Here is a 12,263-nt window from a genome sequence, read left to right as displayed (position 1 = left end):
TGTGTTAGACAAGAAATTGAGATATTAGAGAAAAAGAGACATATTAGGTATGTCTTCTAATAAGAAATATTAGATATTTTTTATTCAGTATAATGACATTTTTTATCTTTTGGAATTTTGTCTTTTGGAGGCCCAATCTTGCAGAAATTTTAAATAAATTTAGTAAAAAATAAACACAGAAAATAATAAATAAAGGGCAAAAAAAAATTAATAAAAATAAATACAGGACTAAAGTTATACATATATATATATTAGTGGTGGGCATAGATTAATTTTTTTAATCTAGATTAATCTCACTGTAATCTTGGAATTAATCTAGATTAAAATGGCTCATTTGAATTCTGCCAAGTAGATAAGTAAACAACTAGCAGTCATCAAGAATTTAATATTGATAATAACATTGAAGACATTGTATGATTATTCCTTAAAGATAAGGTTTTAATAGTTTTAGTAGTAGTAGCCTATTACGTTCTGCCCAATGTCTTCAAGTGAAACCGAACTTTTATTTTGACAGGTTGCCGTGAGGATAGTTTTTCTCAAATGAAACGCTCGAATGCTCATGAAGTGACTCTCAGAGCAGTTCTGGAGATGTTGTTCATGTATTTACGTCCTCATTTAGTGAGACGACAGACGTTAATATCGCCGCAAGCGTCACGCGGGCTTCTGTATGAGTAGTGAACAAACCCATGCGTCTGCGCCATACATTAACACAGAGACACACAGAAGTCATATTTAAATAGACGTTTTGCTACTTAATATTTACAAATAGGAGTGGGAGTGTGTTCACTTGTGTGTGCGCTTACGTTTGTTTGTGTGTGTGTGTGTGCGAACCGAGGCGGAACTCCGCTGTGCGCGCGATACAGAGAGCGCGACCATGTAACGTAGAAACAGAAATGACTTGCCGATTTCCATTGGGAAGCTTCTTAAAAATAAATTTTCCCTGAAGCAAACCCGGCGGCTTCATAGCTGCATCCATGTTAGCACGCATGCACACAGGTTCGAAGACTCGTTCTCGCCCCCTACAGTGCAATCGGCTAGGTATACATCCGCGCTAAAATATCAAGGTGAAAGTCATCATAGCTTGCGTAGTATAGACCCAGCTCCCAACCCAACTTTGAGAATAGATAAACGCCGATATTTTTTTTATCGCCCGATAAGAGTCTCACGTTAACGCAGCACGTTAACGCCGATAACGCCCACCACTAATATATATATATAGATAGATATAGATATAGATATAGATATAGATAGATAGATAGATAGATAGATAGATATAGATATAGATACATATATACATATATATATATATATATATATATATATATAAAACTCTTTTTATTTATTTATTTATTTATTTATAATTTCTGAATTAGTAAGAAAATATACTAGGAAATAATATGGTAACTTTCAAAGAAAGCATTGCAAGTGGACATCTGGGAAAAATAAAATTATGAAAACATCTATGATATGACAGCTTTAAAGTTAAAGCTTTTTTCTATCGTAACTTCTAAAATTTAGTGAGTGAGAAAGATCTTTAACGAACAGCTGAATTCATTCCTTATAGGTTTGTAACACGGTTCATCGATATGGACGGCCTGACATGCATCCTGAACTTCCTGAAGAGCATGGATTACGAGACCACCGAGTCTCAGATCCACACTTCCCTCATCGGCTGCATCAAAGCCCTGATGAACAACTCCCAGGGTCGCGCTCACGTGCTCTCTCACTCCGAGAGCATCAATATCATCGCTCAGAGTCTGGCCACCGAGAACATCAAGACCAAAGTGGCGGTGCTGGAGATCATGGGTGCCGTGTGTTTAGTGCCGGGAGGCCACAAGAAGATTTTGGAGGCCATGTTGCACTATCAAAAGTTCTCTTGTGAGCGCACACGATTTCAGGTGGGCTGGTTTGTTTATAGCATGATAAAACATCAAGAAAGTCTGTATCAGGATAAATGTCAATCCCGTTGTCATCTTTCTTTTGTCACAGACATTGCTGAATGATCTGGACAAAAGCACAGGACGGTACAGGGACGAGGTCAGCCTGAAAACGGCCATTATGTCCTTCATTAATGCTGTTTTAAGCCAAGGAGCTGGCGAAGTAAGACATTTTGGTTGCACTATTTTAACACATCTTAATTTACTCTGTCCAGATCTGTGCTTTAGTATATAAACATCTACCAAAATAAGTCTCCTAATTGCCCTCGAAGAAATAGTACTGTATATCCCATAGTTCACATTTTAGAGGTTGTTGTTTATAAAAACACACAGTTCTGTTAAGTTCAATAATTAGGTGTTTCTTTAATAACTCATAGGCCAGCCTTGAGTTCCGGGTTCATTTGCGATACGAGTTCCTCATGTTGGGGATTCAGCCCATCATCGACAAACTCAGGTCACATGAAAACTCTACTTTAGACAGGTAAGGGCCACAATTGCTAACTTAAGCTTTATTAATGGAGTCTTATCAGCAAATTTGAGCATCTTGATTTTGCTGTATCTCTTTTTTTGTCTTCTCAGGCATTTGGATTACTTTGAGATGCTGAGAAATGATGATGAGCTTACATTATCCAGGCGCTTTGAGACTGTGAGTAGATTAAAAATAATAATTCTAATAATGATTTTATATTTTATGTATAGATATATTGTTTACAATTATTAATATATTAAATTGTAAATTAAAAATTGTAATCACTCACACACACACACACACACACACACACACATATATACGCATATACTGTATATATATATATATATATATATATATATATATGTTATTAGTGCTGTCAAACGATTAATCGCAAAAAAAAAAAGGTTTGGTTTACATAATACATGTCTACTGTGTATATTTATTTAATACACACACATACAGTATATACAGTATTTTGAACATATTTACATGTATATTCAGTTATATATTTATATTCTTATATTTTATATTATATATAATTATATTTAATATATAAAGATAACATATTCTTCTTAAATATATACATGCATGTGTTTGTATTTATTTATATATACATAAATATACACAATATACACATATATTATGTTAACAAAAACCTTTATTTTGGATTGTTTAACAGCACTAATATATATATATATATTTTACTAATATATAAACATTTTTTCAGATCCATATTGACACGAAGAGTGCGACACAAGTTTTTGAGCTTGTACGGAAGAAGCTGGCCCACACAGATGCATATCCGCACTTTATGTCTATTCTTCACCATTGCCTGCTCATGCCTCGTGAGTGTTCACCTTATTGTTTAGACTTTGATCGTTTTGAACTGAAACAAAGCTATGCAGACTTTTCCCACCAAATGCTATAAATGAAAGATGATGTATAGTCAGCTGGTCATTAATGCAAAAACTATTCAGTTTAATGCCACAAATGACCAGTCAGAATTAAGTATTAAGAATGAATTGAATTAAATGTTTGAATCTGCACTTTGTTTTAGATAAGAGAAGTGGCAACACAGTGCAGTACTGGCTGCTCCTGGACCGCATTGTCCAACAGATGGTCCTGCAGAATGACAAAGGTCATGACCCTGATGTCACGCCATTAGAAAACTTCAACGTAAAGAATGTGGTTCGAATGTGAGTTTGCCTCTTTTTTTCAGGCAACTTTATCATAATTGATTTTCTTTGGCATCCATATGTTGCTGTAGTGTATTTATATTAGGTGGAGTTTTTTTTAATGCCCTCATTAAGTCTTTGCCAAATAAACCAAGATCTGTTCTGAAATAATGAGTTTTTCCTTAAATTACATCACTTACCCTTTTTTAGGCTTGTCAATGAAAATGAGGTGAAACAGTGGAAGGAACAGGCGGAAAAAATGCGTAAAGGTCAGCACATGTTGTACACATTGATGTTTCTTTTACAACAGACAGCATTTTTGTATTAAGATTTAATTCTCTGTAACTTTTAATACATTCACATCAAGTAGGAATTAAAATTCTGACTTAACGATTAAAAATGTCTTTGGCAACCTATAAATTACAACTTAAGAACTTGAATTTCATGTGAATTTTAATAACTTGGCTGTCATGACATCAATGCTAAATGACTTCATGAAACTTTTTATCTATGCTTTTTAGCATTTAATAAAATGTTTGTTTGTTTATATATTATTTATTTTTTATTTCATGAAACAATTTTTAGCTGTACTTTTTAGCATTGAATAAAATTTGTTTGTTTGTTTATTTATTCATTCATTCTGCAGATTTTTATTTTGTGTATTTTATTTATTTTGCAGACTATTTGTATCCACTTTTTTCTATTTGGCATTATAAGCGTTGCCATATAAACTAATAATTTCTAAAACTGAGAACATCATCAGCTCAGAATAGATTCTCAGAGTTGTCATCTCATAATTATGTTAATTCTGACACGAGAATGTAGCCTATTTATTTCAGTTTGATTCAGTCGGCTGGAATGCAGTGTCTTTATTGTAGAGACGGATAACATTTTGACCTTTTAAAACTCTTTGTCCTGTAGACCACCATGAGCTTCAACAGAAGCTGGAAAAGAAGGAACGAGAGTGTGACGCAAAAACTCAGGAGAAGGAGGAGATGATGCAAACGCTCAACAAGATGAAAGAGAAGTTAGAAAGAGAAATGGGGGAACATAAACTAGTCAAGCAGCAGGTGACGGAAATGACTTCCAGACTACATGACCTCAGCACGGTATGCTAATGATGTCTCAGATATTATTAATAATAATAATAATAATACAAAAACATGTAAACATAAAGACCAACCACTGTTCATCCCTTTTGTATTTCTAGAGACAAGTAGCCAGTGTTCCCGGAGGTCCTCCCATCTCTGGTCCTCCAGGTCCTCTCTTGCCCCCTCCGCCTCCTCCACCTCCACCGGGTGGCATGATGCCTCCTCCACCACCTCCTCCACCAGGCAGTGCTCTGATGCCACCGCCTCCACCACCGCCCCCTGGCGGCCCCCCACCACCCCCTGGACGCCCTCCTTTTGGTGCAGCTCCGCCTCCGCCAGGAGCTCCCATGGGACCGTCCCTGAAGAAGAAAAACATTCCTCAGCCATCCAATCCACTCAAGTCCTTCAACTGGGCCAAGCTGTCTGAGGTGAGAGTGGCATGGATTAGAGGAGCGGACTGGGTCATCCTGACACTCACAGAGACTAAAATCAGTTTCTTAAGCCTCCACTTTTAATCAAGAAACACTTTTGAAAGACAAATTGGTGTCAAAACTGTCTTAAATGTTGCCAAGTTGTCAGCATTTGTCATAGATTTTCATTTGGGTAGAGGACTAGATTTAAAAAATTTTATGTCATGAAACTATTTTTATATATGTTTTTAATAGTACGTTTTTTATTATTATTATTTATTTTTTATTATTTATTCACATTTAAATTATCGATACTTTTTAGTGTGAAATTTTATTTAAATTCTTTAATTCTTTAAACTATTTCAGTCTATAGTCTTTAGAATTTAATTGAATGAAATGCTATTTATATTTTTAATTTTAAGAAACAATTTTTATACATAGATTTTAGCATCGAATAAAATGTTATTTATTCAGACTTTTAATGTAATTAAACATTTTAGCATTGAATAAAATGTTTATTTATTTATTTAGCAGATTTATTTAGATGCCTTTTTTTCCAACTTCATCTTAGATTTATTTTTGAATTTTGCAATGCATTTTCTACTTGAGTGTCAGAGTTTTACGATTAACAAAATATAGCATGTGACTTACATGTGACTTTGGACTGGACAGTAATTGAGTTACACATCCCACTCTCTTCCACAGAACAAGCTTGAGGGAACAGTCTGGACAGACATTGATGACAGCAAAGTTTTCAAAATCCTAGACTTGGTGGACATTGAGAAGACTTTCTCTGCCTATCAGAGGCAACAGGTCACTAAACGATGCTTCTTTCACTGGTTTTCATCCAGAATGATCTCACAAAGCATTCACTGTCTCTCATGCATGGTATTCATACATTTACCCATGGTAATCCTGCATCACAGAGCATGGGGTTTGAATTAGCAGACTGTAAAATGCATTGATATCACCAGCAGTTTTCTATGAAAAGCAGACATTGGCAAACCATCCTCATTATGCCTGGTAAACCACACACTTAGTCTCATTATAAAGAAATTACATACATTTCTCATGGCTTTACAGTCAAATTAGAGAAGAAAAAGAAAAAAAAAAGCTAGGTTGGATACAGCTCGAAACTTGATCGTGTCTTTATAATCATATTTTAAAACAATGCATAAATTACTTTAAGCTGGTTTTAAAGTAACTTGAAAGCATGCAAAATGCATTAAAACAGAGATTCATAAAACCTCTCCAATTTCATCAAATTCTCAAAATGTATTAGATTTATTTACAGAATTATGGAAACCAGATTATTACAGCATGGAAACCATTTTCTGTCTGAGGGAAAAAATAATAATAATTTGTTTATATAATATATATCTAACACCTGGAACTTTATATTATTTATTAATTGCAAATTAATTTGTCACAGTTAACTTAACTCTGACTTTATTTCTTATAGTTGCAGCTATTTTGCATGATTACTATATTTTTTGCAATTCCAATTAATTTCCTGTCCCTGCGATTATTTGTTGTAATTTCTCAGAATTGTGGCTTTTTTACTGTGCAGATTTCAGACATTTTGATTTGCTAGAGAAAAGACCAAATTTGTCCACTATTGCAGAGCATCTAGATTTGATACAAGGTGGAATTGGAGAGGTAGCTTGTGATATTTAACAGTTGTTCAGACATTAACCGGTCATCTGTGATCAACTAGCATGCATATTTCAGTGCACACACACATTTACACTGCATTTACAGACCTCCCAGAAGGCTCTGCTTTCATGCACCCTCACGCTCACCATTCACCACCCCAATAATGTCATCATGTGCACATGCCTGTTTGAGTTTGTTTTGGCTGAATTCACCAGACTACGCTGTCTTTCTAACATGTGCTGCATCTTCCTTGCTTCTTGCCTGCATTCTAGGACTTCTTTATGGTCAATAACTGCAAGCAGGTAAGTGTTATTAAACAGATCTAATAGTGTTTGCATCATCTCTCCCCCACTCACTCTTTCTATGTGTCTTTCATTTTGTATCAAAAGTTTGAAATTAGAATGATTTCTGAAAGATCATCTAACATTGAAGACTGGAATAAAGGCTATTGCAAACTAAGGCTGAAATTTTCGTACGTTGAAAAATAAATACGACCTCACGTTGTGTCAATCGCGTTTACACACTGCCTCCGAAACTTTCGTCCGTCATAAATTTGGATCAGGTTCGATTTTACGCATTTTCGCATCAGTAGCAAGCATTTTGATAGGAAAGGATGACGAATATGAAAAAAAACGAAAAAACGCATATGAAAATTTCGGACTCAGTATGCAAGGACCTTAATGGCTGCTGAAAATTCTGCTTTGCAAAATATATTAAAATAGGAAACAGTTATTTTAAATTCTAATAATATTTCACACTTTTTACTGTATTTTGGATGAAATAAACAGCCTTGGTAAGACTTTTGAAAACAATTTAAAAATCTCAAAATTCCAAACTTTTGACTGGCTGTGTGAGTTTGAGAGTATATCAATTCTTTTATTCTAAACCTGATCTTTAAAGTTGCTCTTGAGTGAAATGTATCTCTTTTGTGACTCCGACCAAACAGAAAGAGACTGAAGACGATGTGCTGAGCTCCAAGAAAGTCAAAGAGCTCTCTGTCATCGATGGCCGCCGGGCTCAGAACTGCAACATCCTTCTCTCACGGTGAGTGATGTGTCTGCCCCGGGTATGAGTTCACCTCCGGCTGGTGTGTGTGTGTGGACCTCACTGGCCCTCCAGATGTAATGTCATATCCTGTGGGTTAGACCTTCTGGTTCCTATGTCCTGGTTTGATACTGTATCTTGCATCTTGGTTATTGTACCATTTCCTATCAGTGAAAGACATAACGCCCCTTAGTTTCTTCACGTCTATAAAGTATGAGGTGGCTTCCTTGAATTCTTTGTAAATCAGTGCAGCATGGGGCTTTAAAAATGAACAGGAACCATGCTTCATTAATTAAGAGTCTTAAAAAAAAAAATCACGCTTGACAACTTGGTTGTCATTGCCAGGAACGATATTTGACTTTCTCACTCAAAAGGAATCTGCAAGGATTCTGTGATTGCAGAAGCTCCACAAATTGCAGTGGTCTGGGATTTCCATACCTCAAATGTGCCCTTTGGGTGCTTATTTATTAAATATCATGGCTAACATTTATTTAAAGACATTTATACTGTTACAATATATTTTTATTTCAAATAAATGCTTTTCTTTTGGAACTTTCTATTCATCATAGAGTATTGAGAATTAACGTATCATGGTTTTAACAAAATTGTTATGCAGAACAGCTACTTTCAACATTGATAATAAGAAATGTTTCTTGAGTCGCAAATCAGCATATTAGAATGATTTCTGAAGGATCATTTGACACTGAAGACCGAACTGATGTTTTTTTTTTTTTTTTACTGTATTTTTGATCAAATAAATGCAGCCTTTTTGAGCATAAGAGACATCTTTCAAAAACATTTAAAAGTCTTACTGCCCTCAAACCTCTGAAAAATAGTGTACCATAATTAAATCTAGTCCTTTTTTCTAGAGTCTAGAGTTTTCCCCAAAATCTTGGCTGAAAACATGGAAGAATGGCCTGCTAATGGGTCCTGATGTTTATTAGCATTCCATTTCCTTTGAAAATGAAAAAAATAAATAAAAATAAAATAGCTCATTCAGTCAAATCACAATTAAGATTTAGTATCTATTCAATGTATCCAAGCGTCATTTACTGAAAAGAGTTATTAGCATTTCTTTTGAAATAGTTTTAGTGCAGATTTATATTATTTTAATTCAGCATGTCTCATTACCTCGGTTTCATCTTCAAAGAATGTATTGTCAATTCAAAACTCAGGAAATATTTAATTCACTTATAATAGGACAATCATGCCTCTCTATCCCAAAATATATGACATACTAAAGGAAAACTCTACTGCTGGTCCTAGCTGTGGAACTCCTGGCTAGTTGAATATTATTCAGGGTTTACATATTTCCCATTTATAAGCTTTATGCAGATGTGACTTCTTCCATGCAGAGCTTAATACTTTATTATTTAGATTATCCAGGGTTCCCACTGTCTGGCGATCTTGTCATTATAAATAGCTTTCATTACAGGATCCAATTCTTATTTTAGGTTACATATCTGTTTGTCACCTCAGGACTACCCTTTCTGTACGAAATGAATGCCACAAAGCGAACTGTAACAGTTGGTCACTGCTGCCAATCCAGATGGTGTCAGATCTTTGACAGCTCACTGACTGACTGTGGTTTGGCTTGGGACCAAAACACAAAAGGTTCTCGTAAAGCAAGATTCCAAACTAAATGAAACAAACCAGACCAATTTCAGTATTGCCAGATTCACTCCAAAATCCTCCCTGCATTTTTATTAATGACAGTTTATGAACGACCGACAGAGAGACCCCATCTAACACACATTAACAGCCGATTTCAGCACCATCTGTAGATCATGGCCTGTGGATCTATTACACTCTCATCTTCCCTAAATGGTCTCTTAGGAGTCTCCACAAGCAAGAGATTGGGGTGTAATCCATTGTACAGCCACCGAACAGACCACCCAAGCTGAGATTCACAGGGATTTAAATAGTTTCGCTTCTAAAGTGGAAGCCTGTAGAGTCATTAGTGTTGGTTTAGGAATGGTGAATGTGGTGCTGGACGTTGAGGCGGTGGAGGGTGAGATGGTGGTCTGGCTGGAGGGAGATAACATGGCTGAGGAGTAACGTGCTCAATGATCGCTAATTAGAGCTTAGTTCATATTAATCAGCTTAGTGTTGACTGTTCACAATCAGAAGAGGAAATGAAACCTGCTAAGCCAGATGTACAGAAATAGATCAGAAATGCTGTTCTTTTGAATTGTTTAGTCATCAAAGAATCTAGAAAAAATGTATCATGGTTTCCACAAAAATATTAAGCAGCACAACAGTTTTCTACATTCAACATTGTTTCTTGAGCACCAAATCAGCATATTAGAAAACTTTCTGAAGGATCATGTGACACTGAAGACTGAAGTAATGATGCTGAAAATTCAGCTTTGCCATCACAGGAATACAATTTATTCAGTGGAAAACAGTTTTTTTTTAATTGTAATAGTTTTCAAAATATTACTCTTTTATTGCATTTTTGATCAAATAAACACGGTCTTGGTGAACAAAAGAGACTTCTTTCAAAAACATTTTTTGAAGCTTTTGAACAGTAGGCCAAGCTTTTGAACTTTTTGCACAAGTCTATTTTTTCTTAAAGCACTCTTTCAGCACTTATTAAAACTAAAGTAATAATTTTTTTGTTGTGTTAATAAACATAAACATATTGTCTGTTTTCCTTGATGAGGAAAAGGCCTAGGGAAGAGGATTAGGGCCAAACAATAGGAAAAAAAAAAAAAACCATTTTGAGATTAAACACATTATGCAAGGTTAAATTTGAAGTAAAATGTCAAAATAAAATGTTGAGAATAGACTCATTAAATTGAGAAAAAAAAATCATGTTTCGAGAAAAACTCGTTAATACACATTATACTTATAAACAGTGACAGATACTATTTGCACCTCAGTATTGATGTACATTAACAGGATGCAAGTGCAAATGATTTTATTTATTAAAACAATTATTATTTACACTTTTCTTGAAAAACTGTGAGTTTAATCTCATATAATGACTTTAATGTCAAGATGATTTTTTTATTATTATTGCTTGGCCCTAATCCTCTTCCGTATATCTGTATATCTGAAAGCGAATTTTGTCAACATCAGCACTAGCATACAGATGTTCTCAAAGCCAAAACACATGGACTAAAGGTTCAATGTGTGACTAAAACTTTGATTTTGATTTCATTGGGTCTCTAAAGGTTTGATTCTTGGCATTTCACAATCACGGTAAAGTGTCTGTGACCACATGAAATGGAAAGTTTTCCTCCCACCGTGTCTCCTGCTTATTATTCGCTGATTAAACAATAAAGAAGGAGTCTTGTGGTTACGCTAATGACCTCCTAATAATGACGTTGGCTTGCCTCTGAATGAACTGAGGCTCCCATTATTTCTTTCTTTTCCTTCCTGAGTTCAACTTCACTCACTCCTGTAAGCATGTGAACTTTGTTAGAAAGAACTCAGTAACACAGAACGCTGGGAATTGGAAGGGCTGCTTGGCACAAACACCTCGACTCGAACATGGAAAGAGCTCTGGCCGTGTTTCACGTCACTGCTGTGGTTCGCAGTCTCTCTGGATCCTGGCTGGGGAACGAAGCCTGCTCTCCAACGCTGATCTCAGACCCGTCAAACACCTGTTCTTCTTGGCCTAAAGTCCGCACACAGCTATCTCTGGATCAGATGCGTCTCTGTATCATTAATAGGCAATCTTGGGGGGTGGGCTGGACTGATAGATTCTACTCTGGGCGGGTTTGACTGTCTCAGTTGGAGGGCTACTAAGAAGATCTGCCAACACCTTCAATTATAGGAGGAGGATATTTATCTTCCCTAGATTTTCAGCTTGTTTGACATACTTGTAATTTATTGCTCAAACAAATTGGTGGAAAGGCCAGGAACTCGCATACGACAAACTGACCACAAATGTCATGTTGCTGTCGAGACGCAACCAGTGATGATCACAGATTATTTAAAGCAGGCAAATGCTGGGTTAACTTATATGAGTCATGTAGTAATATCACTTCTTCACTCCAGTAATGATATATAGTGTTAGCCAGGAAATTCTTGGTAACTGGAACAAACACTTGGGTTCAACATTGGGCCTCAAGATTAATAGCTCTTCTAAATAACATACACTAATTTATTTATACTATATGCCAAAGGAAAATTTATGCAAGCGGAGGAATTTCCCAGCAATTTCCTTTTCTCAGTGTGATTAATTACAGTTCACTGAGTTTTCTGCTGATGTGGATCTATCACTCGGATTTCATTTGTGAATTCATTTCAAATGACTTTATTTGTCCCAGTCTGCTTGATCTGTATATCCTGTGCTTGTGTTTCAGATTGAAACTTTCCAATGAGGAAATAAAGAGAGCTATTCTGACTATGGACGAACAGGAAGATCTGCCCAAGGACATGCTGGAGCAGGTGAGTGTGAACTGATGGGAATGTGAGGGACAGAAGGAAAAGCATTCTGGATTTAATACAGCTAACATGGTTAACAA

At 35.7% G+C, this 12,263-nt stretch overlaps 1 protein-coding gene across 3 annotated transcripts in view; it reads left to right on the top strand.

Annotated features, from left to right (window-relative positions):
- Positions 1 to 12,263, top strand: part of daam1b (dishevelled associated activator of morphogenesis 1b) — an 83,310-nt gene that overhangs the window by 60,975 nt on the left and 10,072 nt on the right. For 2 of the 3 annotated variants that reach the window (XM_058755563.1, XM_058755564.1), the window contains exons 6-18: positions 1,565 to 1,898; positions 1,990 to 2,100; positions 2,315 to 2,418; positions 2,517 to 2,583; positions 3,137 to 3,254; positions 3,467 to 3,605; positions 3,795 to 3,853; positions 4,506 to 4,693; positions 4,795 to 5,103; positions 5,791 to 5,898; positions 7,014 to 7,043; positions 7,688 to 7,785; positions 12,102 to 12,186. In XM_058755563.1, coding sequence (XP_058611546.1) covers positions 1,565 to 1,898; positions 1,990 to 2,100; positions 2,315 to 2,418; positions 2,517 to 2,583; positions 3,137 to 3,254; positions 3,467 to 3,605; positions 3,795 to 3,853; positions 4,506 to 4,693; positions 4,795 to 5,103; positions 5,791 to 5,898; positions 7,014 to 7,043; positions 7,688 to 7,785; positions 12,102 to 12,186 — 1,750 coding nt within the window. The remainder of the gene's footprint in view (positions 1 to 1,564; positions 1,899 to 1,989; positions 2,101 to 2,314; positions 2,419 to 2,516; positions 2,584 to 3,136; positions 3,255 to 3,466; positions 3,606 to 3,794; positions 3,854 to 4,505; positions 4,694 to 4,794; positions 5,104 to 5,790; positions 5,899 to 7,013; positions 7,044 to 7,687; positions 7,786 to 12,101; positions 12,187 to 12,263) is intronic. The other variant, XM_058755565.1, reaches the window with a different exon arrangement.

This window comes from Onychostoma macrolepis, chromosome 20 (genome assembly GCF_012432095.1).
Source record: "Onychostoma macrolepis isolate SWU-2019 chromosome 20, ASM1243209v1, whole genome shotgun sequence".
NCBI classification, from domain to species: Eukaryota; Metazoa; Chordata; class Actinopteri; order Cypriniformes; family Cyprinidae; genus Onychostoma; species Onychostoma macrolepis.
This window is presented reverse-complemented; position numbering and strand designations above follow the sequence as displayed.